At 37.2% G+C, this 25,791-nt stretch overlaps 1 protein-coding gene and 1 long non-coding RNA gene across 4 annotated transcripts in view; one reads left to right on the top strand and one right to left on the bottom strand.

Annotated features, from left to right (window-relative positions):
- Positions 1-20,003, bottom strand: part of DPH6 (diphthamine biosynthesis 6) — a 344,518-nt gene extending 324,515 nt beyond the window's left edge. Inside the window, exons 1-3 of one of the 3 annotated variants that reach the window (XM_023230227.3) lie at positions 19,808-20,003; positions 16,173-16,267; positions 11,530-11,723 (exon numbers count right to left, since the gene is read on the bottom strand). In XM_023230227.3, the coding sequence (XP_023085995.1) occupies positions 11,530-11,723; positions 16,173-16,267; positions 19,808-19,830 (312 nt within the window). In that variant the 5' untranslated portion in view covers positions 19,831-20,003. The remainder of the gene's footprint in view (positions 1-11,529; positions 11,724-16,172; positions 16,268-19,807) is intronic. The other 2 variants (XM_023230224.3, XM_023230226.2) reach the window with 2 other exon arrangements.
- Positions 19,868-25,791, top strand: part of LOC111554590 — a 308,769-nt gene continuing 302,845 nt past the window's right edge. Inside the window, exon 1 of the long non-coding RNA XR_002735282.3 lies at positions 19,868-20,169. This is a non-coding gene — a long non-coding RNA (uncharacterized LOC111554590). The remainder of the gene's footprint in view (positions 20,170-25,791) is intronic.

Raw genomic sequence — 25,791 nt, 5'->3', positions numbered from 1 at the left:
AGTTAACTAACATAGGAAATTAGAAAACGTTAATGCTACATGTCTCTTGGAAGGCTGAATTGTCTGACTGAAGAAGTCTAAAACAGGCTAAGAATGGCCCAAAATTATAGGCAACAAATGTAGAAGGATCAATTCAATCCAATCTGTAACACAAATTTACCCCCATTAAAACCTCTTTCACAATTGAACATTTACCATTCGTTTTCTTCTCTGCATTAACTTACTAATAAAGTCAAGAAGAATTACACTCATCTCAATGTCCACTTCTAGCTACCACTTAATATTAATATACTAATGGAATGTTGTATGCAATGAAAAAAAAAATGACTTTACTAGATTATTCTGGAAGCTAGAGAATGAAGAAGACCTGAGGCTAAAATGAGGATGACAGGCTCTCAAATATATTCTTGTTTATTTTCAAAACAGATAAATAAGAAAAGAAGAAAGAAATATCCACATTTTATAGATGGAACAACTGTATTCCAGAGGAGTAGAGTTTAACACAATGCCTGTTATAGTCTAGGAGCTGTATGGCGTTTCATAGGAAATAAAAAGAATGAAATATAATCCCTATTCCTCAAGTTACTTATAATCTTTAAACAAAACAAAACCCAAAAGATAGATTTTTTTTTAAAATCATAGCTTTGTGTATTAAAATAGACTAAGTACTACAAGAGAGTTAAACTGTGACATGAAAGTTTAAGGAAGGAAGATACTATATTCAGTGGGGTGAATCAAGGAGGACATCAGGAAAGAGATGCCATGTAAAGGAAGGAGTTGGAAAGGAGAAGTTATTTCTGACTAAAACACAGCACTATTCAGGAAAGGGATGGACCATATGGAGAAGAATGAGTTCTGACAATAGCCTAGTTTAGATGGCACATAGCTTACATTTAGGATAATCTGAGAAAAGACAAAAAATAAACTGAAGTCATACTGCAGTACACCTAGCAGAACGATGCTAAGCAACAAATGTCTGATGGAAAGAGAAATGTGATTAAATCTACACTTTAGAAATATTCAACTCACAGGAGTTTAAAGGATAAATATAGGGGATGAGAGACTAGAGAAAGACCAGAAGTAAACTTTAAGGGATCAATTAATTTACAGGTCTAAAGTCAGGTTCAATCTGTTATGATTCCCAAAAGGCTACAGAATCCATTATGACTTTATATTTTGCTTGATTTACCAGCATATGTGTAATTGCTTATCAAACAATAATGCAATAATTTGAATTTCATCTATATAAATTATTTGAAAAGATATTAATATCATAGTTTTGCTTATTTCTGTGAATCCACACTAGGTGCTTTTAAGGAATAAGGATAAACTATTTCATTTGATATGCATTTCACATAACTCTATAAAGAAAATTTTAAATGATAAAAGAACAACCAAGACCAAAATTTATTAAGAATTGATTCTGATTAAATGAACCCATATTGATATGAAGCATCTTCTATACCATCCTTTACCAGATTAAAGAGATGACAATGACAGGATGCTATAAAATTTATGATCATAATATCTGTAATATATAGCTATCATAATTCATTTTGATGACCAATATTGCTCAGTAAAAACTATATAAATTAGCTGTGGAATTGTCAGTTTACAAGGTACCTTATATAGACTCTTTGTCACTATTTATTTAAATACCATCATCAAATCCAATCAACCTCTGTAGAATGTCCCCTTTTCACCTTTCCCCTTGGCATTCCCCAAGTTCAGGTTCTCAAAATCTTTCAGATACCTAGTATCTTCGTTTTTAATTTGAACTCATCTACAAAGTTGCCTATAGCTAATCCATTTCTTGTATTATATTAGTGGTTCACCCTCATGACCATAAGAATTTGTTGAGCAGTAAAAAATACACAATGTAATGGCATAGCATACACATATGTGCCTGTACATATCTATCACGTTACACAAAATGATAATTAACCTAGGTACAATGCACATTGATATTTTCTATTATATTCTAGGCTCTTGCATTTTTTATAAAAATAGTTGCCACTCATTAAATTGAGTCTAGAAAACACCACCTTAGGGGCTTTCCACCATCTGAACAATCCTTGACCTAAAATTTAAGACACTCTCTTTTTTTGGTATTAATCAACCATTACAGGCTTATTTTCCACTACTCCTCAAACTTTAAACCCTAAATCAAATTGAACACTCTATTTCCCTAATACATTTCATAATTTCCTGCTTACATGACTTTGGCTAAGAACTTCTCTTAATTTTTAACATTCTCTTAGCCATCCTCCAATGCCTGTCATCTGTCAAAATCCAAATAATCTTCAAGGATATTCTATTAGTCTGCTCTCGTACTGCTATAAAGAACTACCTGAGGCTGGATAGTTTTTAAAGAAAATAGGTTTAATCAGCTCAGTTTTGCAGGATGTACAGGCTTCTGCTTCTCAGGAAACTTACAATCATGGCAGAAGTCGAAAGAAAAGCAAGCACATCTTCACATGGCCAGCAGGAGAGAGTGAAGAGTGAGGTGCTAAACACTTTCAAACAACCAGATCTCAGGAGAACTCTATCATGAGAACAGCAAGGGGGAAGCCCACTCCCATGATTCAGTCACCTCTCACCAGGCCCCTACTCCAACACGAGGAATCATAACTTGACATGAGATATGGGTGGGGACACAGAGCCAAACCGTAACAGACATCAAATGTAACTTGCCCGTAAGGCCCTTCTGATCCCCTAAACGGGATTTTTTCACCCTCCGAAAGGCCCTTCTGATCCCCTAAACGGGATTTTTTCACCCTCCGAACTTCCATAACCCTTTAATTGCACGCTCTAATGGCAACTGTACCTTGTATTAATTTCTCCATGTATGTGTATTATCCTTTCAGGGTCTGTGAGGGCAAAGACTATGTCTCATACATGTTTTTACTTTCCAATACTGGTACATTATAAGCATTGAATTAATGTTTGACAAATGAAAGAATAAGAGGATTAAGAAAAACAGTAGTAGTATAGGTTAAAATTAATAGGAATGTCAAGGTCAACTAAGACATTTATTCAACTCTTCTTTATTCACTCAATATTGTCCCACATCAGCACATCACAGAACAAGCTCCTATTAAACCATTTCTAATCAAAAAAACAAAACAAAACAAACAAAAACTCATCACTAAGTATTTATTGATAGTATCTTTTTTTGGTTATTTAATGATTTAGGCACTACAAATCTGCTGACTGAAGATGTTCCCAATTTAAAAGGCAAAGTTGTTATAAAAATATCAGTTCAGGATCTATTACTGTGAGACCACCAATAAAGTCACATGCTTCAAAACTATACAACAATAAAGAAATAAAGAATTTATGCTTATCAATCTGGATAATGTATTCTCAGTCATTAAATAACAATATGGCAAGACAAGATAAACTACAGGCCTAGAAATGAAGTAGAAGACTATAGGACAGAGATCCACACCTAGCATCCCAGACAACACAACTCCAGAAGGAGACATCTACAAAAGGTTTCTTTGAAAATAAATAGTAGCATAGGAAAAACAAAAAACAAAAAAACAAAAACAAACAAACTAAAAAAACCAACCAGTCAAAAGGACACAGACACTAGAGATTGAAAATATAAAGAAAGAAATTTGAAAGAAAAGTCAAAAATACACAACACAATGTAAGATATATAGAGTAGATGATAAGATAGGAAGAAATCCATAGTTTATAGAAGAGAGGAATATAGGATATAAAAATAAGCCAATTGATAAATTTATAGAGAGGCACTGACTCTGGGAAAAGATAAATACGAAGGGTATATATGTGCATGTGCAATACATACACACAATCACTGATACCAAGTGCAGAAAAGTTCAAGGTTGAAGAGACAGAATGATCATTTTGCCAAAATGAGGGAGTCACATTTTCTAGGCTTTAGGGGGAATTTACAGATGAAGGCTTTGTACCTGTGATAAGTTTAGGAACTATAGTAATTGACAAATATGGTACAACATTTTATTTCCAGACAGATCTTCCATCATGTACTTCCTCATGCATGCCTGACTTTATCATCTGAAAGGGCCAGAGATGGCACAGCCTCAATAAAGCTGCACTTGGGAGTGAAAATGACACTGGTACGTTCCAATGCCAATTCTTCCTGTTTAGAGTCCAGAATCAACACTAGAAAAGCATTTCTTATGCCAACGGACCAGGTTTAATGTCCAAAATCTTGGGAACTGAAAGGGCTTGAGGCAAGCTGTGCAATTCCGAGAAGCCAGGAGCAATTTGTACAGGGCTGTGTGCCTGTTTAATTAATGCTATGTCTGGGTCCTCCCTGAAAATCTTAAGTCCATCTTATATGTTTCTCCCACCCCAAACCCTTCAGATTTGCCATCTCAGGTTTTTCCCTCATGAAGTGAAGTGAAAAGAGATCCACAAAGTAATTTTCCACCATCATCAGGTTTTCTAAAATGCATATACTAAAAATAATTTGAAAGAGTTTCTGCTCAGCATTTTCATAAAGTAGTGTGCAGAAGGAAACTATTCTTGGTACAGTTAGTGGTTACACTGATAGGATGCCTTATTTTGAAAACTTCCACTATGATGCCCATTCCATTTATTATTAAGCTTCTACATAGAAAACAAAAGACAAAATGAATTTGCCAATGGTTTTATATCACATATGATAGTAACATGGCTCCCCTGTATTAGATAATTACAGTAAAATTTTTTTTTTTTTTTTTTTTTTTTTAGGCAGAGCCTTGCTCTGTCGCCCAGGCTGTGGAGCATAGTGGTGTGATCTCAGCTCACTGCAACCTCTGCCTCCCAAGTTCAAACAATTCTCTCATCTCAGCCTCCTGAATAGCTGGGATTACAAGCACGCACCACCACGCCCAACTAATTTTTGTATTTTAATACAGACGGGGTTTTCCCATGCTGGCCAGACTGGTCTTGAACTCCTAAAAGTGGTCTGCCCGCCTCGGCCTCCTAAAGTGCTGCGATTATAAGGCATAAGCCACTGTGCCCGGCCCAGGTTGGAATAATTTGATACTTTTTTTTTTTTTTTTACTAAACTTATTCTTTTAATATTCAATATTCTTTTAAGAGCCTCCATATGTCAGGAACTCTGCTAGGACAGATACAAAAATGAACAGCACTATCATGTTTTTCAGGTCTCACAATCCAGCAAAAGCGACAGCCACAAAAACAATCCTAATAACGCAATGAGACCCACAGTAGAGTTATAGACAAGCTGCCATGGAACAGAAAGGAGGAAGGTAAATTAGGATAGGTTTCACAAAAGAATATGAGGTGAGAAGGGGTTCTCCAGGAGGACAAAGAGATAAGCATAAAGAAAAGCACAGCCAAAGACTCAGACATGAAAAGCAATCTCCTAGAAACCTAATTAGTTCATTATAACTTGATCCCAGAGGTGCTTGTGTGGGAATAGCAGGATCAGACTAGTAGGATTGCCAGGGCCTCTTCTTAAAGAGCCTTCTGTGTTAGCCTAATGTGTTTGGACTGTATCTTAATCATGGGTCATTTAAGCATTTATACACATCAGCTGCCAACAACTTAGAAGAAGAGGTGGATGGAGCATAGGGCAATACTGAAGGCAAGTTGATTAGGAGGCTCTCACATAGTACAGATGAAAAACCAGTAGTGGTGAGAATGAAGTCAAGGGGTCAGATTTTAGAAGTCATACCAGCATTATCTATAATAGCTGGAGCTATAATGGTGATGGTTGAGGCGGATAGAGTGGAGAAAGAGACTGAGAAAAAATAGAAGTCTCACAATAAGGCCTAGGTTTTGACTTAGATGATGAGGTAAATCATGATACTTTTAATTAAGGAAATACAGAATATGGAACAAGTTTGTGTAGGAAGATAACAAACAAGTTTTGAATTTGTTCAGTTTACCATGCCTGTGGAATATTAAGGTGGAAAAATCATGAGCAACTGAATATACAGGTCCATAACTACAAGCTCACTGCTTCAGCCTCAATGTCCAACTGTTTAAAAAAAAAAAAAAAAGAGGAGGAGGAAGGAAAAAAGTGAGGAATGGAGGGAGAGAGGGAAGAGATAAGAGATTAAAAAAGAAGAATTGGCTGGGTATGGTGGCTAACACCTGTAGTCCCAGCACTTTGGGAGGCCGAGGCAGACAGATCACCTCAAATCAGGAGTTCGAGGACAGCCTGGACAACATGGTGAAACCCCCGTCTCTACTAAAAACACACACACACACACACAAAAAAAATAGCCAGGTGTGGTTGTGGGCGACTGTAATCCCAGCTACTCAGGAGGTTGAAGCAGGAGAACTGCTTGAATCTGGGAAGCGGAGGTTGCAGTGAGCTGAGATTGCGCCATTGCACTCCAGCCTGGGTGACAAGAGCCACACTCAGTCTCAAAAAAAAAAAAAAAAAAGGAATCATCTAGGATGGTTTCCAAGTTGAAATCTACACATTTTTAGGAAACATGTTACTCTTTGCCCCCTACCACAGTTCACCTTTCTACAGGCAACAGCCTAATCTATATTTGGAGATTAACCTTCCTTTACTCTTGGAAACATATTCCCAGTAATCATGATTCCATCTCTTAGTTTAGGAATGACACACAATCTAGGCCTACCCAATCAAAGTCATCTTCTCCCAACCACAACTGACTCGTGAATGTGTCACATGTCAGATCAGTTAGATTCCGATTTAAGCTATTTAAAATGAAAACTGGAGCTTTTCCTACTATATTTTAGCCAAGAAGAATACAACTGGGAGCCATCCTCTAATTACAAGGTCCTGAGAAGAGAGTCTACAGAAAGTAGAGGTAAGAGAGAAACAGAAAACAAAACAAAACAAAACAAAAAAAATCTTGACTTTGATTATAAAATTTGGGTCCTATATCTAGTTATTTTGAAGTTAAACTTACCTTTAGATTTCTGTCAATAATAAAAAATAATTTTTAGTTATTTTTATTATTAAATTTATTATTTATGTATTTAATATTTATTAAAATTTTGATCCCTCAATTATTACTGTCAATAATAATAAACAGAAGGAAAGAACCAATGAAAAAAGGATTTCAATTAATTTATTAAGTTAGAAAGCAGATAAAGAAGGAACGATGACTGATCAGTCAGCAGAGACAGCCATAATCTACTGTTTGCATGGAAGAAAACAGAGCCAAGAAAGGAACCAAACTAGGCCACACTATCCTGAACTCGAGGAATAACAAATGTGAGATGTGGGGTTGGGAAAATTCTAGAGTCAAAAGTATTCACAGTCAGCTTTCCTCTTGTATTATTCTTGGATATGAAAAGGTAACCAAAACATTAGAGAAAAGCCTATAACATGAAAGAGAAGAAAACTAAGAAAAAAAAAATCTCAAAGAAAACACCAACATCGGCCGGGAGCAAATGGCTCATGCCTGTAATCCCAACACTTTGGGAGGCCGAGGCGGACGGATCACCTAAGGTAAGGAGTTTGAGACCAGCCTGACCAACATGGATAAACCCCATCTTGTAAAAATACAAAATTAGCCAGGCGTGGTAGCATATGTCTGTAATCCCAGCTACTCGGGAGGCTGAGGCAGGAGAATTGTTTGAATGCGGGAGGCAGAGGTTGTGGTGAGCCAAGATTGTGCCATTGCACTCTAGCCTGGGTGACAAGAGCGAAACTCTGTCTCAAATAAAAAAAAAAAAGAAAGAAAACATCAATATTTCAGGAAACGAAAGATAATATTTAAAATCTCTGTTTGTATTTTAAGAGGATATAGGGATGTTACATCTACAGAAAGAAAAATAAGTTGTTATTAAAAAACAATGGACAGACAAGAAAAGTTCTTGACTACTGAAAATATGATGGCTAAAATTTAAAAAAATTTAGCAAGAAAGTAGGGAAATTTAAAAAGGAAATCTCACGGGATGTACCACAAAAAGACACTGGGATAGAAAATACATTTAAAAAAAGAGAGACATGAAGATTCAGTCTAGAAGGTTTCATATCTGACTAGTGAGAATGTCAGCAAAAGAGAACAGAGAAAATCAAAAGGAACAAATTATCAAACAACTAGTGGAAGAACCATCCTTACACTGCAATTCTATTGGCTTTGCAATATGTTGTGTATCAGATTTGACATCAAGTTTTCTCCCGTCAAAAAAATAAAAATGGCTATGGCAGTTTTAGGTCTCACATCCACACATCTCTCTGCACAGAAGGAGAACAGCTTATCTTCTGCCAACTACCCAACATTCTAGGCTTCATTCTATTAGGACAAACATAGGTTAACAAAACCACCTCTGATCCAATCCCTATGGCCAGAAGAATGCCATGTTCTGACTGGCTATCACCTGGATTACATGCCTATGCCCAAACCATCAATCAGAGAAAGAGGGCAAGGGATGTGTCACTACTCAATAGGGATTTAGGGAAGGGATGCAGGAGAAACAACACTCAATACAGCATTACTGTGACATTTCAGTACACCAAGCATGAAGACACATCATAAAAGTTAACAGAGAAGAAAAACAGACCACCTAAAAAGGAACAACAATCACACCAGTATCTGCAAAAGGCTAGAGAACCATGGGGCAATGCTGTCTATGATTTGAGGGAAAAATGACTTTCAACTTAAAGTCCTAAATTCAACCAAATCAATAAAATATGAGGGCAGAACAGGAACATTTTCAAAATGGAAAGATTCCAAAGTCCCCTAAGGCAGTTTCTTAAATATAGATTATACTGAAACTAAGGAATAAACCAAGAAAAAGGAAGACATCAGATCCAGAAAGTAGCTCCAACCCAGTAGAACAGAAAGAATATAATCTCTACATATATTTCCTATAGAGATATAGTGCTTATATGTATCTTTCCATAACTATTACACTGCTCGTGTGACTTAAAAGAAACAGAATTGGAAATTACTATATTTTCAGGAAAAATACAGTTATCTATTAAACTAAACTAGATAAGAACTGGTTACATTTTAACAGTAAAGAAATTCTAAAGAATAAAAGATTAGCCACATGAAAAATATTTTGCAAACAGCTTGAGATACGTACCTCTAGCTGTCAGAGTCATCTGGTAATTTATGAGACAAAGGCTTATTACATTTCTATTAGGTGTCATAATTTCTACAAAATAGTTATGAAACTTATAACTCTCTAAGTTCTTCCAAGTCTTTCCTACTTCTTTTCAGCAATTAGTAAATTAAACTCTTTGCAAAAAGGAACATCTATTCAAAAATTAGTTTTAATATTTGTGGGGAAAATGTTACAAAAACAAGACTTGTATGTGAAAGCTGCAAAGCTGTAACTGGTTATAAATAAATGTATACAATGAAAATAAATCTAAATGCTTTCCATACTCCATTAATATTCAAAGGATTAAAAAGTGCAGTTCTTTCTTTTTCTTAGAACAAGTAAAGACTAACTTGAAAAATTATAGCTTTTCTAGATTCGTTTTTTCCATAATTACTCAGTTATTCATCAGAATATGTAAGACCTCTATTGGAATCTTGGCACCAGTGTTTCATAAACGAATTTAACTATAAAAGCCTAGTTATACAATTACTTCCATAAAAGCAATATATTTCTGATATTTATGTCCTTAAAATATCCTATAGTAAAATTAATATTTCTACACAGGAAAAGAAGGAACTATTTAGTCCCAGACAACTTGATAACATATCTTTCAACTATAATTATCATGTACAAACTTCCAAAGCATAAGTTGTCAAGATTTTAACATTAGCATTAATTTATGTCATAACTGATGGTTACCATAAAGATAATAATGGCAAAGCACCCATTTCTCCAAAGACAGCATGGATGGAAAGGAAAATTTCTTCTTAATTATTGCTAATCTGTCCATTTTTAATTAAATTTATTATTAATAGTAATTTAGTATCTCTCTCTTTCTTGCAGGGCTATTATCACAGAGTTTCTCCAAAGTGATCAAGCTTGTGATTTTTAAGCAACCCAATTACTTCAGTGTGAGTCTCATCATTTTATAATATTGGTTTATATAAAAATGTAATGCCCAAATTCTTTGTACTATGAGAAAGAAATTTTGAAAAATGCAGGCTTTGCACTCAGTATTTCTCACATTTCAAAGTTAACACTGTCAAGATCATAATTGCACCCTTTTGGAGATATGACCACTAAAAGTAGGATTCTTTTAAGCCTTCTACCTTGTTTGATAACTAAAATGTTTATCAGCATGTATCTTCCCAAAGGGAAAAGAGCAGATCCCTGTGACTTCCTTTCAAAAGTATCTACTTCTTATGCCATCCATAACTAAGCAGAAAATTTTGGTACTCCTCTAAGGGTTTTTCCTATCAGTTTCTTCTTAGAATAAAAATAAAAATGTTCTGACATACAAAATAAGAACTATTTTAGTCAAATTTTAAAAGAATTTCAGTGCTTCATATATTTTTCAAACCAAAATCCTTAATTAACTTTTTATTTGTATGAAACTCAAAGTATGTCATTTAAGTAGCTACTTGAAACTAGAAAATTTTCATGACAGAAGTTCATGAGATAACTTCTGAAAAAATTGAACTTCTCTCAAGAGTGAGAAAGTGAAATGCAATGTCCTTTTGTAGAGGAAGGGACAGAAATCTTTCCTTCCCCTTGTGAAAAATGGTAAGACATCAAGAAATACTGGCTTTAATATCCTACTTCATCAAATCTGCCTTATAGGAATCGATTGTAACTGAATAAAAATTCATACTTACAAGAATACTGAACTGTATTCAAATAGTTGGCTATCAATAAAAATGAAAAGATAATTGCTTAATATAAAATCATCCTTATTAATTACCATTTACTGAGTATAGTAACTATTAGATATATGAGCCCAAATATACCCTCCTAGAAATTAATGAGTGCAAAATGGCTGCCAAACTCTTACATACTGTGACTTATGCATTAAATTCATACCTGTTCCAACAGATTTAAGCAAGGTTCAATCTCTCATTTTCTTTATGTCTACTTGTTAGCTTATCAGAAATGTCTTGCTTGACCACCGTATGTAGCACTACAGCGATGTCCTGCCATCATGTGCTATCTGATTCTGCTTCATTTTTCCTCATAGTACTCTTCACTATCAAGCATGTTATTTGTTTATTGCCTGTCCTCTTCCACTAGAAAGTGAGCTCCATTAGCACAGGCCTTTAACTTACATGTTCACTGCTCTATCACCAGTGTCTAGCACTATATGCCAGGCATAAAGTAGGTATTCAAAAAATATTTGTTAATAAAGAGATTAAATGGCCATCAGCTCTAATCTTTCTTTTCCTTAGGAATAGAAAACTTAGTTTAGTATCATTTGATAATCCTGGATGCCAAACTATACAAAAAGTCTTACTTTTAAATATCATTTAATATAAAGGCATACTCACCATTTGGAGCTTTTTTATAACCAAAAAAAGACAAAATATCCTTTTAAAGAATAGTTGGGTTACTAACAATTGCAAATTATGAATTATTAAATAATTCGGCAAATGTAATTTCTTAAATTACACACTAAATTCAATATACTTAATTGGTTACTCTGCATACCTTAACAAGTTTCAAAAGCTCATAGAGATCTTCAACCTCATCACCTTCACATTTGGTGTATACTTGTCTTGTATCCAAGCTCCTTCCTCTTATGGTTCGGCGATAGAGGGGAAGAGCCATTGCTTCTGCATACAAGTCAATGGCATGGTGTCCCACTGTCTGATACATGTAGCTATCCAGTTCATCAGACCCCACTGCAACAATTAAAACGGAAATAATTAGCAAAAGAGAGTGAAAAAGAAAGTGGATTTGAAAGCCCATCCAGGTTTTACCGCTTGAAGAGTAGTCAACACAGAACTTAAAAGCTTGCTATATTTCTCTGCATTTATGTAGTGAAATAAAAACATAAGAATTATACATTTGTCTGTAGTTGCATCTAGTTCATATCACCCCTAATAATCTCTACTACTAATTACAAATACAAATGTATCAATACATAAATCTGTTATACCATATATGGCAAACATTTAAAGAGAAGAGTCATGTATCCAATAAATTTTGATTAGTTTATTCAGTTAAAGATTTTTACTACATAAATGTTTTTACAAATCATTCAAGGTTATTCACGAAGTCATCTAGACTTGTAGAAAAAACCTTTCTTAATTAAATATCTACTTAGTTAATAAGTGACAAATATTGGTAAGAAAAATTTCAGATCATTTTGGTATATATTATATTCAGATATTCAGTACCTTATAATAAAATATGTAAATAGATATAAATTCAATATTGTTAGAGCATTAGAGCAGTTTCAAATGTGCATAGAAACATGATATCTTAAGCTAATCAATAATATAATCAGTGGTTGTCACAAGATTCCACAAATATCAATATGAGTAAAATATTCAAAACAGATGAGTCACATCAGAGCTTTGGATGATATAAATGAACTTAGAAATACACTGGAATAGACCTTTTGATCTCGTAACCTTATTTTTCAGAAAAAGAATCATGAATATATACAAAGATTATTTGCAAAGATAGTTGTCACATTATTTAAAATAGACTAGAAATAATAGTATATTCATATAATAAAGTACTATGTAGCCATTAATATAATGTTGAAGAACATTTTCTAAAGTATGTTCTGTGGAATACAAATCCCGTAAGATATTAATAGGTATGGGATGATAAAAAGATTTAAGGTTAAAGAAGTTTATAAAACATGGGGATAAAAAGCGTTCAATGGATGTCTGCAGCGTAAATCTTCCTAGGCTAATATGCTTTCAGGTACTCCAATAAGAGCAGAGAATATGAACTCTCTCTCAAATTTATCTATCCACAGAACACTTAAATTTAAAGAGGGTATTTGTGTTCTAAAGACATACGGGAAATGCTATTGTAGAATAATATTTAATGACATGGAAAATGTTCACAAAATGCTATTAAGTTAAAAAAAAAAAAGAAAAATTACAAAATAATTATTTTGACATATACCTAAGTGTGTATGTATGAATATAAGCCAAACAGGTCCAGGTTTTCCATTAAATGTGAAAATTTCCTATCAAAAGGAATGAAAAATGATAGTGCAAGGACCCCTTCAACAATCAAAATCATCGAAATGTGCTACCCCATTTTGGCTCACAGGTTTATGAACTCACACATGATTAGACTGGCTTCCTTCAGAATATTACTCACATTGTTGTTATGAAGGTTTCTACTCCTGGTCCTAGTAGGAAGTAGAGAACATAGCCAAAGACCTAAAAACCTTTCGGCCTTCTCCTGTCTCAAAGTTAGACTGGATCTTTAAAAATACTCATTTTAAAGGATATTGATACAATAAAATCAATGTATTCAAAGAAATTTGGGCTTCTTGGCAAGAAACATTCTGATGTTAGCATAATAAGTAAAACATTTCACTGGCTTCAAAAACCTAGAAGATAATTTTCTTTAAGGCTCCATTTAGTCCTAACCACATTGTAACTTTGATTAATGGAAGCTACATAGAAACAATAGTAATAGTGTGAGATCAAATAAAACCAAAGGCTCCCCTGTTGCCTGAAGCAACTCAATTAACATGCCACAAAAGTTCCTACTACAAATCTAAAGAGACGGTTTTGTGAATTTTATGACAAGTTCACATTATCCCCATTGATGGGTATAAATTCCTTTTCAGACCACCCATTGAAAACCCATAACTTTGCTGGACATTGCAGTCATCTCTACCAGTCATTCCTCACTAGGGTTTCTTTTACAACACTCGTAAGGGGAAAATAAGTCATTCAGTGAATTGTTCAATAATTCCCAATGTCCTGCTGATTCTCATCAAGATTAGCTAAACCATCTCCATCTACCAACCCACAGCCATCTGCCTTCTTCCACAACAATTACTATTGTTTCAACTGCCTTTTTCCAGGCTTTTTACTTCAGAATATTCTAATTCCATTTACTATTAAATTTTTTCTCATTAACAATATTCTAAATAAGTATCTCTATTGTGAGAGGTATAATTTTTATTTTTATTTTTATTGTATTTATTTATTTATATATATATATTTTGAGATGGAGCCTCATTCTGTCCCCCAGGCTGGAGTGCAGTGGCGCGATCTCAGCTCACTGCAAGCTCCACCTCCCGGGTTCACGCCATTCTCCTGCCTCAGCCTCCCCAACAGCTGGGACTAGAGGCGCCCGCCACTACGCCTGGCTAATTTTAATATTTTCAGTAGAGACGGGGTTTCACCATGTTAGCCAGGATGGTCTCGATCTCCTGACCTTGTGATCCGCCCGCCTCGGCCTCCCAAAGTGCTGGGATTACAGGCGTAAGCCACCACGCCCGGCCTTGGAGAGATATAATTTAAAGATATACTTTGCTTGTCATTTTATCACCCTGCCAGAGAACCGCAGACACAAGGAAGATTATACATTAATGATTCTGTACCAGGTAAGTGAAATAATTCATGTGAAAGCTGAAGACAAGATAGAAACTCCAGTGATGGAAATGACAGTATACTATGTAGGTATTATATGTTATATAAACATCTGCTTTTTAACTTCACAAAATAGCTTAAAAGTCCCAGTTGCCTCCCTGGCCACAAGGGATAAGGGAGTTTCTTTCCTTTGGTAAACCTAACAGGAGATTCTGCTTCCTCTTTTATAATACAGAAGTTAGAGTGCAGTTCCTACTCATTCTCAAAGAATTTTCTCTTTCTTAAAGTTGGAACTTTTTCAAAAAACTTCACTTCTAAAAAACCATCTGTTACTCATCAATTGCAGCACAAAATCCAAGCACGTGCATTTACCTATGACTCTCTGCTGGACCTTTCCATTTCTTCCTATAAAATATTTCTAACCTCTGTCTTTCCACACAACTTCCAGCATTACCTACGTCTTAATCACAGAAGAAAAGAAAATTCAAATATCTGACTGAAATAACTGCTTACTATTCCAGGGCTAATTCAAATCAGTTCATTATGCACCTGTCCACCAATCACCTTTGCATGAACTCCTACCAGAGGCATGGAGCTGTTCTAAGCGATGAGCAGCAATAAAAGGCAGATAGAAGATATGATCTCTCCTCTCAAAAAGCTTATAATCAATCTATTTAGAGATATAAAACAAGTATTTAGCTAGATTCCAATTCAGCTAAATTTACAGAATGCCTACTTCATGACAGGAACTATAACCAATGTTCTCACATATACTACTCATTTAATTAATCTTAAAATAACAGTAGTGCAAAAAGATGGAGCCCAGAAAGAAGTAAAAGAGATAATAAAAAGATCTTACCAGAAGAGTCCTGTGAGAAGCAGTAATACAAAAGTCACACAAGTGCTAATCTTTGCTCCCTCTTACATTTTAGCAGTTAATATCTTTTAGTTTCATAGGTATAACACAAGAGTATTAAAAAGCAAATTGGTGAATACATTTCTTTTGTCAAAAGCTATAATTGGGGATATTTCATTGGGGAAAAAAATGAAAAAAGTAGCCAATATGAGGTCTGTGAATTTTATGTAGATGCCCTTGTTAGTACAGACAAATGAAAAGTGGAAATGCATTGCTTTTTGCTTCTCTCAAGTCTCACATCTCTGGCTTACATCTAAAATAGGTAAACTGTATCTTTTCTTCTCTTTTTTTGAGACGGAGTCTCACCGTGTCTCCCAAGCTGGAGTGCAGTGGCACAATCTCGGCTCACTGCAAGCTCTGCCTCCCGGGTTCACACCATTCTCCTGCCTCAGCCTCCCGAGAAGCTGGGACTACAAGTGCCTAATAACATTAACATATCATTTATCAAAATATGTCTTACTTCTCAAGCCCCTTGAGGCATGAGACTATATCTTATCTACCTCTATGCTGCCTACAGTACTTGGAAATGTGGTGGGGTAAAATGGCAGTGTACTTTGAAGTAAGAAGGTTCAAGTCTTAGCTCTACAAGTTTGTGCTAGTTTACTTCAGACAAACTTCTAAGCTTCAGGATCCCTGTCTATTAAGATTAATAATGCATCTCTATAGAAGTTGGTTAGGAGAATTAAAAAATAAGTAAGTGAAAACAATGCTAAGTTCTGGGTGGAAGCTAGCATCTAATGGGTGCTTAATACATATTGGTTCTTTTTTTTTTCATCTTTGTATGGTATACCTGTACAATGTAATTATCAAGTTGGAGTTTCATTCATTTAGACAACTTCCCAATAAAGGCATGTACTTACCTTGGTTTTCAGCTGGTCTCAGATTTGCTAAAGCAACGATCTGATGCCCAGCAGCAATGCACTGCATCATATTATAGCAGCTGTCCTTCCCACCACTAAAAAATAAATCAACAGAGAGACAAATATCAAGCTACCGACCATTATTCAACATAAAATCACTAGATATCAAAACAGAACATATTATTTACTCGACTTTTCAGAATATATTACAATGCAAAAAAACATTAATTTCTAAATCATAAACAAACTGAGCAACCATATCTGAACGTCCAGGGCTGCTACACACAGGAGCTTAAGAAACTACATGCCTTTATAAAAAGAATATTCTAAATAAAATATGGTAATTTTTTGCTTTGTGATAGCAAATATATATATTTGAAGTGCTTTGCAAATAGAAAACAATTTCAATTTACATCCCAGCTAAACATTTATTATATAATTATATATTTCATATATATATTCCATCTAAGGAATATATATAATAATATATATTATTCCACTTAAGGAAGATATATATAAAAATAATTTCATAGAAATTATTGAAAAACCAAAAAAAAAAAAAAAAACTATTCTCTATGAGAAAGTAAAAAAAATAAATTCTGCTCCACCATAAGAAATCTAAGAAATGGCTATCATCAGCAATGAAAGGACCAAATTAAAGATTTGAGTACCTATCTAATGACAAAGCTTGACACACTTGCTGGGTTCAAATTCTGCAGAGATAAAAAACAAGATGCTGACTTACACTGATGACGTGAAACATCACCACACTTACATACATACATATGTTATGCACATACACATTATATATATATGATGGCAGCAGAACATGGCTTGAGCTATAAATCTAGTAACACATTGAAAGGAACTTCTAAATTCTGGTTCTAAATCTACCTAAGGCAGAGGCGTACCACTTAGTAAAGACTAGTAGCAGCTCATCTATAATATGGCTGAATGGTAATCTATATGCCATTGTGGTTTAATATTCTCCTAATTCCCACTATCATTTCTCATTGCCTCTCTCCTTTTTATATTTCTTTTCCTCCTGTTTCCCTTCTTTCCAATATTTGCTTAAGGTCTGCAAATGTGCCCTCAGGCAATGTTTAGACCTCTTCATAGCTCAAGAAACTGAGGACCCCAGAAACTGGCCCTGTTGCCTTTTATCTTAGTTTTCAACATTTTCTGCCTCTTCCACCCTCCCATCAATAACAACTCTCATTCCAAAACTTCTCAAGTGGAAGGAGAGTGCAAGGGCCAAAGTGAAGTTTTAAAAAGTCCATTCTTCCTCTCTTCAGATTCCGTATCCCTGTAAGTAGGTCTTCCACAGCTTCCCGTATCAAAGCTTACTGCTGTGTTTCCCCAGGATAAAAAGATATGACTAATTGTTTCAGATATTAAAGACTGAAGGGTATGCATCCAGAATCAGAACTGAGTCTTACAATTCATTTTGAAATACGCTAACATGTCAAACATGGTTTTAAGTAGTATTTACCAAACTGTGTTCTGCGAAACACTGGTGTCCAACAAAATACTAACCAATTACTCTAAAAAAAGGTTTTGAGTATTAGACAAGCTTGGGAAATGCAGAGTACCTTACTGTCCTCTTAGAACTCCATTAAGTACACATGTATGTTATAGGAGAGGTCTTACAGATCTATTTTAGTTTCCAATTCTGGGACACTAAGTTATTAAATGTGCTTAGGTTTGCATACTTCATAGAAAAATGAGTGAATGGTCTACCTGGATAATCCTCAAAATAACATTCAATTATAAAATTCAAAGACTCATTTATTAGAAAAATAATGTTCCATGAGAGCACATGGACACAGGGAGGGGAACATCACACACTGGGGCCTGTGGGGGTTTGGGGGCTAGGGGAGGACTAACGTTAGGAGAAATACCTAATGTGATGGGTTGATGGATGCAGCAAACTACCACGGCACGTGTATACCTATGTAAAAAAATGCACGTTCTGCACATGTAACCCAGAACTTAAAGTATAATAAAAAATTAATTAAAAAAGGAAAATAATGTTCTTATAAAGCTATGTAAGAATCCCAGTTTCATTTATTCACTTATAATACATAATTATATATAATGCATATATGTAGAATACACAGGCATCTATATCATAAGCATATAGGTAAGTGCTTATGTATTCATACTTACAGCATATGTCCTTACAGCTCTTACACTTTAGCAAGAATTTTCTAACATTGCTTTTTTTAGCAAAATTTTTTTTTTTATTATAAAGCAACATATGTACATTACAGGTTATTTAGTGTAACTGACTCTACCAATTTTCTCTCCTCCCTTCTAACACTTCTAAGTCTTTGGTTGTTGTGCTTTACTTTAATCATTAAACTTTTGAAAAACGATGTAAATTTCAATTATTCACTTCCTGGGGTACTTTTAATTCTTAAAATGAGACACAATGGTTAAAGCCTAATCATTCATTTTACAGAGGACATTTACTGAAAAACAATAATTATTGTGACATTATGGTCTAGTCTCCTAAAAATGACACTGAAGGAAAGGGAACTGGAATATTTCAGACACTGTAGTAGGTTTGAAATGTCATATCAAGTCCTTAATAGGTCAATGCTTAACCAGCCAGTATCAATTACCTAAGGGACTTAACGAAAACGTTTACGAAATCTTCAATTGGATTACAAAAGCAAACACATCGTTGTACTGTATCTAAGACACTCTACAGGTCAAAATCTCATGAAACAAATATTTAAAGTAGTCTAAACTAACTTTTTAACGTTGCTAGTGTGTTCCCTTCCGCCTCAGTTTATAGATTGAGTATGGAAATATTTAAGCAGGTTTGGTTTGTCAGTCATAGGATTTACTTAGACACTGAAATTTATGATTTGGTTACTACAGATATTAAACTCCTTTTGGAATACGGAGTATAGGGTAAGCTCACTCTAAAGCAATGATGAGAGTCCGAAGCAACAGCAACTGGATCTAGCATAAGACTAGTACAATTCGGTCTCTATCACGAAGAGAGATCTCTGTACTTGAGTGCCCAAAGGCAGACACACACACATGTCATAAGCAATCCGCATCTGTGAAGACGAGGGAGGGGTGGACTTCTCGGGAGGGGCGGAACCAGTTACAACTAGGAAGAAAGCCCAGGCTACGGCGGACCCAGCTGACCAAAGGGAACTACAGAAGAGGATGAAGAAAGCGAGGGGGAAAGGGCGAGGGTTATTAACTGAGTTGGCGGAACAAGGTAGTGGCTCCAAACTTCACGGCTCATTAGAGCTTGAAAAAAAAATCAGACGCCGGCCCGCACAGAAGTAATTAAACCAATCCCTCTGGCGGTGAGGCCTAGGCGTCAGTTTTTGTTTTTTTTAATTTCCCAGTTGAATCCAATGGGAATCCAAGTTTGAGGGCTGGAAGACCAGAGAGGCAGGGACGGACGGGGAGGAAGCGCGCCAGCCCAGGACCGAGGTACAAGCGGGCCGGCAATACCGAAGGCTCCGCCTCTTCCTGTGGCTCGGAGGAGCCGCGGCACCCCCAACACGCAGCTCAGGCAGAGACACCCACTCTTTCGGCGCTAGGGGCGGCTGGAAGGGACGAGAGGTTGGCCTGGGAAGAAGGAGGCGGCTCCAGGACCGCATTACCTGATCAGAGCCGCGACCCTCATGCTGGGCGCAGTGCGCGTGCGTGCGGCGGGCGCGTGCGGGGGCGGGAGCCAGGAGGTCGCCGCCGCAGCTCGCGTGACGCACCGCGGGGCCTCGCCCGGGTGTTCGCTCCGCCGCCTGTCCGCGGATGGGTGCTGCCGGCCCCGCGGCTGCCTGCGGGACACCTGAGCGCGGAGGGTGCGGCACGTTGGCACGTTGACCCTGTGACAGGAGCACTTCAGCCCAGGAAAGAATGATGTTTAGGCACGGCCTAACCACCTAAGTGAGGGCACTGAAGCTGCCGGGGGAAGGGCAAGCTCCGTGTTGCAGAGCCCAAGCCCGGTGGCGCTGGATTTGTTTTGGTAAGAGGGGCTTTAGCGTCCCAAATGCTGCAAATTGATACACTTATGGACATGCAAGCGCAGAAGAAATTTGCCCATCTTCCCCCATCTCCCGCAGAAACAACTGTACACTTTTGCTTTTTAACGTACATCTCCTCAGTCTTCCAAACCTGTGTCCAGATGTGAAACTGAGATCCCCAGGTGCTGAGGTAATTTTTAAATCTGGGGTTAGCCACGCCCACCACCTCTAGGCCCTCCATGGCTTTGGCTCTTGGTCAAGCTTGTGTATTTGACAAGGCCAGGCCGGGCTCTTCACCAAAGAGTAATGGCCTTGCAGAAAGAAAATCTAGCTTCTAAGTTATTTGCCAAGTATGTATTGAGTGCCTTTCGTGTACCAGGCACTGTTTTAGACTCTGTGGATACAACCGTAAATAAAACAAAAACCCGGCTTTCCCGGCATAGAGCTTAAATGGGGATGGAGAGAACAGACAATATATAGCTTAAAGGTAAATCGTATGATGAAGAGTGAGAAGTGCTGTTAGAAAGGGCAGCGTGGAGGGAGAGTCAGGAGAGAGGTGGAGAAACAAATTACAGAATTAAATAGTGTCTATATAGGCCTTATCGATAAAGTGAGAGTTGAGCCAACTTAAATAAGGAGAATTAGCTGTGTATATGATTGGGGTGTGCTCCAGACAAGAAAAAAAAAAATCAAAGGTTCTAGGTGCGTTGTGTGTTTGTGGAAGACTAAGGCAGATCAGTGTTGCTGAAGCAGATTGAGCAAAGCAGAGAGCAGTGGAGAGGAAGTTAAGGTGATGGAGGGGAAGGATTATATAGAGTCTTGTAGGTCATTACAGACTTTTGAAGAGGTGTGACTTAAAATTTTAAAAGGATTGCAGTGTTGAGAATACATCTATTAGGAACCTGTTACAGTGTTCCAGTAGAGGGCGGAGCCTAGAATAGGCATGGTGAATTTGGTGAGAAGTAAGTGGATTCCAGCTCTATTTTGAAGATAGAGCCAATAGAATCAGATTAGATTTGGGCTATAAGAGAAAGAAAGTCATGAAGGATGATGCCAAAGGCATGAATTAAGTAAGTTAATATATGTAGGGAACTTAAAATTATGCCAGGTACATAGTAAGCATTCAATTTTATTTTGATGTTCTCAACTCTAATAGTATGGGTGACTGTCTACATATCAGTTTCGCCATCTTGAATCATGCAGCTTTAAGATTTTGCAATTATGAATATTTACCAAATGAGCCAAGTATTTAAGAAGTTTGCAGTCTATTTGGGGGAGATAAATACATGAAACACACACTTTTAATGATACAGCTCCGATGAGTGGAAGAACACCAGGGCTCTCATCTCAGGCCGAATTGGATAAAATGACACAGACACACATGGAGTGGTTTTAAGGAGTGGAGAATTTAATGGGCGAGAAAGAAGGAAGACGCCCCGCTGTAGAGACACAGGGAGGTGGGCTCCAAAGCCTAGAGAGGAAACCCCAAGTACCGCGTTAACAGCCGGTTGTATGAGGAGGCTGGAGGAGGCGGTGTCTGATTTGCATAGCGCTCAGGGGATTGGTTTGATCAGGCATGTCATTCCCGTAGCCCACGGAGAAACCTGGCTCTCCCACACTAGCCTTTTAATATGCCAATGCAGGTCGCCTTGATGTTCTACAAACGTGGGGATATGTGGGGGTGGCCATGTTGCCAGGCACATGTAGGGGCAAGGCCAAGAGGACAAGGTGGCTATCGCCATGTTTGTGTGGACCTAGTTTCTAATGGCTTGTATTTGCATATCAAAGGTTGACAGCTGGGCTCTGAGAGCGGGGGCTTTCCTGCTAGAGGAGAAACACTTCTGGAGCTGTTTTAAAAGAGACAAAAACTTTCCAAGGACCCCTTTTCCTCTCTATCTGCCTAAAATAATTTTTTAATAAATCCTACAGCAGTAATCCAAGAGAACATCTTTTGAAAGTAACAAGTTATGTAATGCATATGGCAAGAGCCCCCTGAGTCAAACCCACAGGGTAATGCCTGGAATGAGGATGGGACTTGAAAGATGAGCAGAATTGAACCGGAATGGGTGGAACATCCAAACAAAGACAGCAAGGCAAGAATAAGAGTAGCGCGTTGAACAACAGTGGGTAGACTAGCTTGACTAGTTTGGAAGGTATATGGGAAAGAAGGAAAAATAAGTTGAATAAATAGGATGAGGCCAGGTTATCCAGGGTCATGGAAAACCAAAATGAGAAATTTCAAAACCAGGCAGGTTACTGTGGCTGCTTGACATCATTTTTCAGGAGATTGTGTGAAATAGCAGTAATGAACATGATGAGTGATTTTGATAAAATAGGCACTCCCGAAGATGCCAATGGATATCTTTTCCACCAAGGGGTATCTTTTCCTTGCCACTTCCCAAGAGGGATAAAGAGAGAAGATTCAAAGGTTACCTTCCTAAGACTATATCTTTAGAATTGTATTTTGTTTCTCTCTGCGCTCTGTAGGCTTCATTGTAAGACATCCTCAACAAACAGTGAGGATTAAACTGTATGTTATATACAGTGTGTATATCCTGGCATGAAACTGTATGTTAGGAAATATGTTGAGGTCATTCTCCAAGGTCACCCAGTTATTAGCTTGATGGTGTTGCTTTCCCCCCTGGATTCTTCCTAGCACCTTGTATTAAGTATCTCTTCTCCAGGTCCTTTTTACCCCTTGAACAAAATTTCTCTGAGCACCTATTTCCTCCTTTTAAAGCTTTCTGCCAGAATTCTTTAAATTAACGAATGTTTCCGGTTGCCTAATGTAACACTGCAACATGTGCTTTATTAAAACTTTTTATATTTCCTCACATTAGTGCCTTTCTCTCAGAATTACCATACAAGGCTCTGTGCTTGAATGTCCTATCAAGGCCACCATAAAAATGGTAGGTTCGATTCATTCTGGTTCAATAGACATATGGTATTTCTGAAATTAACAGATATCTGATTGGTCTTGACCCAGGCATCAAAGTTATTCTTAGATTCATAAATATTTTTGAAGTTTGTTTGTTTTTTTTCGTAGCTAACTGAGCAAAACCAGAGCAATTATTGATCCCTGAAAAACTTGTTAAAAACTAGAGATTCGGCTATGCTCTAACTTTTCCCATTGAGAATCTTTCTTAATTCATTCTAGTCACCGTTGTGGGTGTCATTTTCTTTTGCCGAAATTTAAAAACAACACCCAGTTTGTCAGCTACAGGTTTCTGAGAAGCAGATGCCAAGACGGGGTTACATGTGCAGGAGATTAGAGAAAATGCCTGTGAAGGACAAAGGGAGACCAGCAAGAGAAGGCAGGGAGACTCCGATTGGAATGTAGGGGCGTGGAAATCTGAAAAAGAATGGGAAGGAAGAATAGGTTGAAAGAACCTGTTTGCAGTGTCATTCTGAGAGACTCAGCCAGGTCAATGGGGAATCCTAAGCCAAAGTTGTTCATTAGAGGAATTCCAAATTGGTCAGGAATTGCCCAGTTCTAGTATCTCTGCCATGCTCAGTCAGTGTCTGAGAGCAGTGCAGGAAAAACTTAGTCTGGTACAAACTCAGTGGTGAATCCAAAAGTGCAGTAGATGGAGACTGTAAGTCAGTTCATAATAACGTTCATGGTGTCGCTTCATGATTTCTGTAAACCTCTCTAGGATAAACTTAGGGAAGGGAAGTTAATAGGACAAACTCTCATCGCAGGTGGTCTGGGACCACGCTAGTACTTACCCTGTCCTCCACTATCCACTCTATATTCCCCTTACTCTCAGCTCTCACTTCAGCAGATCCTGTTGACTTACTTGGTGGCATGACCTAAACTTCACTCCTAAGTGGTCTTGGGCTTTTGTCGTCATACTCTTCTCAGTCCGTGACTGCAGTTTGTGTCCATTCACAGTTAGAATTAGGTAAGGGCATACCAAGATGCACCCAAGTGGATCATCTGAGTTCCACATGTGTATTTCTCCTTGTCCCCAAGGTGTAAAGGTGGCCTTACCTCCTCATACTAATCAATCATCTTTGCTTGCTGGCCCCTGGCTGCAAAGAGCCAAAAGTGTCATACTGTACATAACTTACAGTTCAATGGATGCCCGCTCTACCCTGTTGCAAGAGAGAAAACCTGTAATTCTACTCAACCCAGAGTTGGGGGAGGTGAAGCAGTGTTCTCCAGTGCGTTGTTAGGAGTGACTGTAAATACAGCCATTTGTGATTTCACCTTTTGGTCCCTAGATCCATGTATTTGTCCTACTAGAGACACAGTGTCATGTAGAAATCTCTGATTAGTGCCTATACTAAATACTGAGAGATGTCATGCCATCCTTGCAGATTATTGTCTCTGAGCTGCTGATTTAGCTGTGACTTAAGTAGGCTTTTCCAGTACTCTATGAGGCCAACTTCACCTAAATAGTACAGTATATGATAAAACAATTAGACCCCATGGTCATGGCCTACCTGTACCTCCTTTACTATAAAGTAAGTTTTCTTGTGGATACCCTGCTAGGTGGGATTCTGTGACTAAAGAGGCATGCTGCTAGTGGTGCCAGCTAAATCTTTGCAGACAGGAAAGGCCAGGTTCTAGTACCTGCTCAGTCGAAGCCCGGAAGCAGCCAGGGGAAGTGTGGCTTGTCATGAACGCCACAGTGGATCCAAAGGTGTGGCAGCTGAAGGCTGTCCGTCAGCTGCGCTCTCTGCAGCAGGTGCTTTCGAGGGGAGATCTGATTGGAACACCTGTAAGGCTGCCAGAGCAAGACAGTGACTCTCACAAAATCATAGGAGATGTGGGAACATTTGGAGCGCCCTGCTGGAGTAAGAAATATAGAATAAAGAGTTAATTCAAACTTAGAATAGTACTTGAAGGAGAACCAACCTAAAATTGTGGAAGTCTAAATTATAAACAATACTATTTTTAAGGAAATGCCTTAATTTACTTCCAAACAAATACTCTAATCTTGAGCATACTAACATACTGATATTGAATCCTAGCTAAGTGTTTTTACTATAAGTTAATAGAGGAAACATTTTTAACTGGTAGTAGTTATTTACCTACATGTAATTTGCTCAAATTTTAAGAACAGTAGGTTTACCAAGACCCCTACATTCATAATTTTCCACATGGATAGTGTAAAGGTAACTTCAGCCCAGTAAATGTCAATAAATTAAAAGACTTTTTTTTTTTGATCAATGCAGTCTAAAGTATTTCTTTTTGCAATATATTAAAATGAATTGCTCAAGATTCACTTTTCAAAGGCATTGTGAGCTCACTTCCTACAGTCCGAGACTTGCATATGAGTGACTTTGGATTAGTTTGTAGGGCCAGCAAAATAGGTGAACAGAAAATCAGCCTCAGAAAACCTCCGTTCTTTGCCAGTTTACTTAAGAAAAACTCTCCATAGCCAAACACTGTTGCTGGTAATAAAAGTTGCAAGCTGTCACTGAATTCTGCTTCCTTGGCAGCACATCTCGATATACTGATTGATAAAGACTCAGATAATCAAATCAAGAATGCTACAGGTGGTTACTCCTCAGAAACCTTGAAAGGATTTAAATTCATTCTGCTTAAAGTCATGCCATACAGGAAGCCATCAGAAGTTGCCTGGTAAGGATTTAAGAAAAAAGGAATTAAGTAA

This window comes from Piliocolobus tephrosceles, chromosome 6, assembly GCF_002776525.5.
Source record: "Piliocolobus tephrosceles isolate RC106 chromosome 6, ASM277652v3, whole genome shotgun sequence".
Lineage (NCBI taxonomy): Eukaryota > Metazoa > Chordata > Mammalia > Primates > Cercopithecidae > Piliocolobus > Piliocolobus tephrosceles.
The sequence above is the reverse complement of the archived record's forward strand: the minus strand, read 5'-3'. Positions and strand labels throughout refer to the sequence as shown.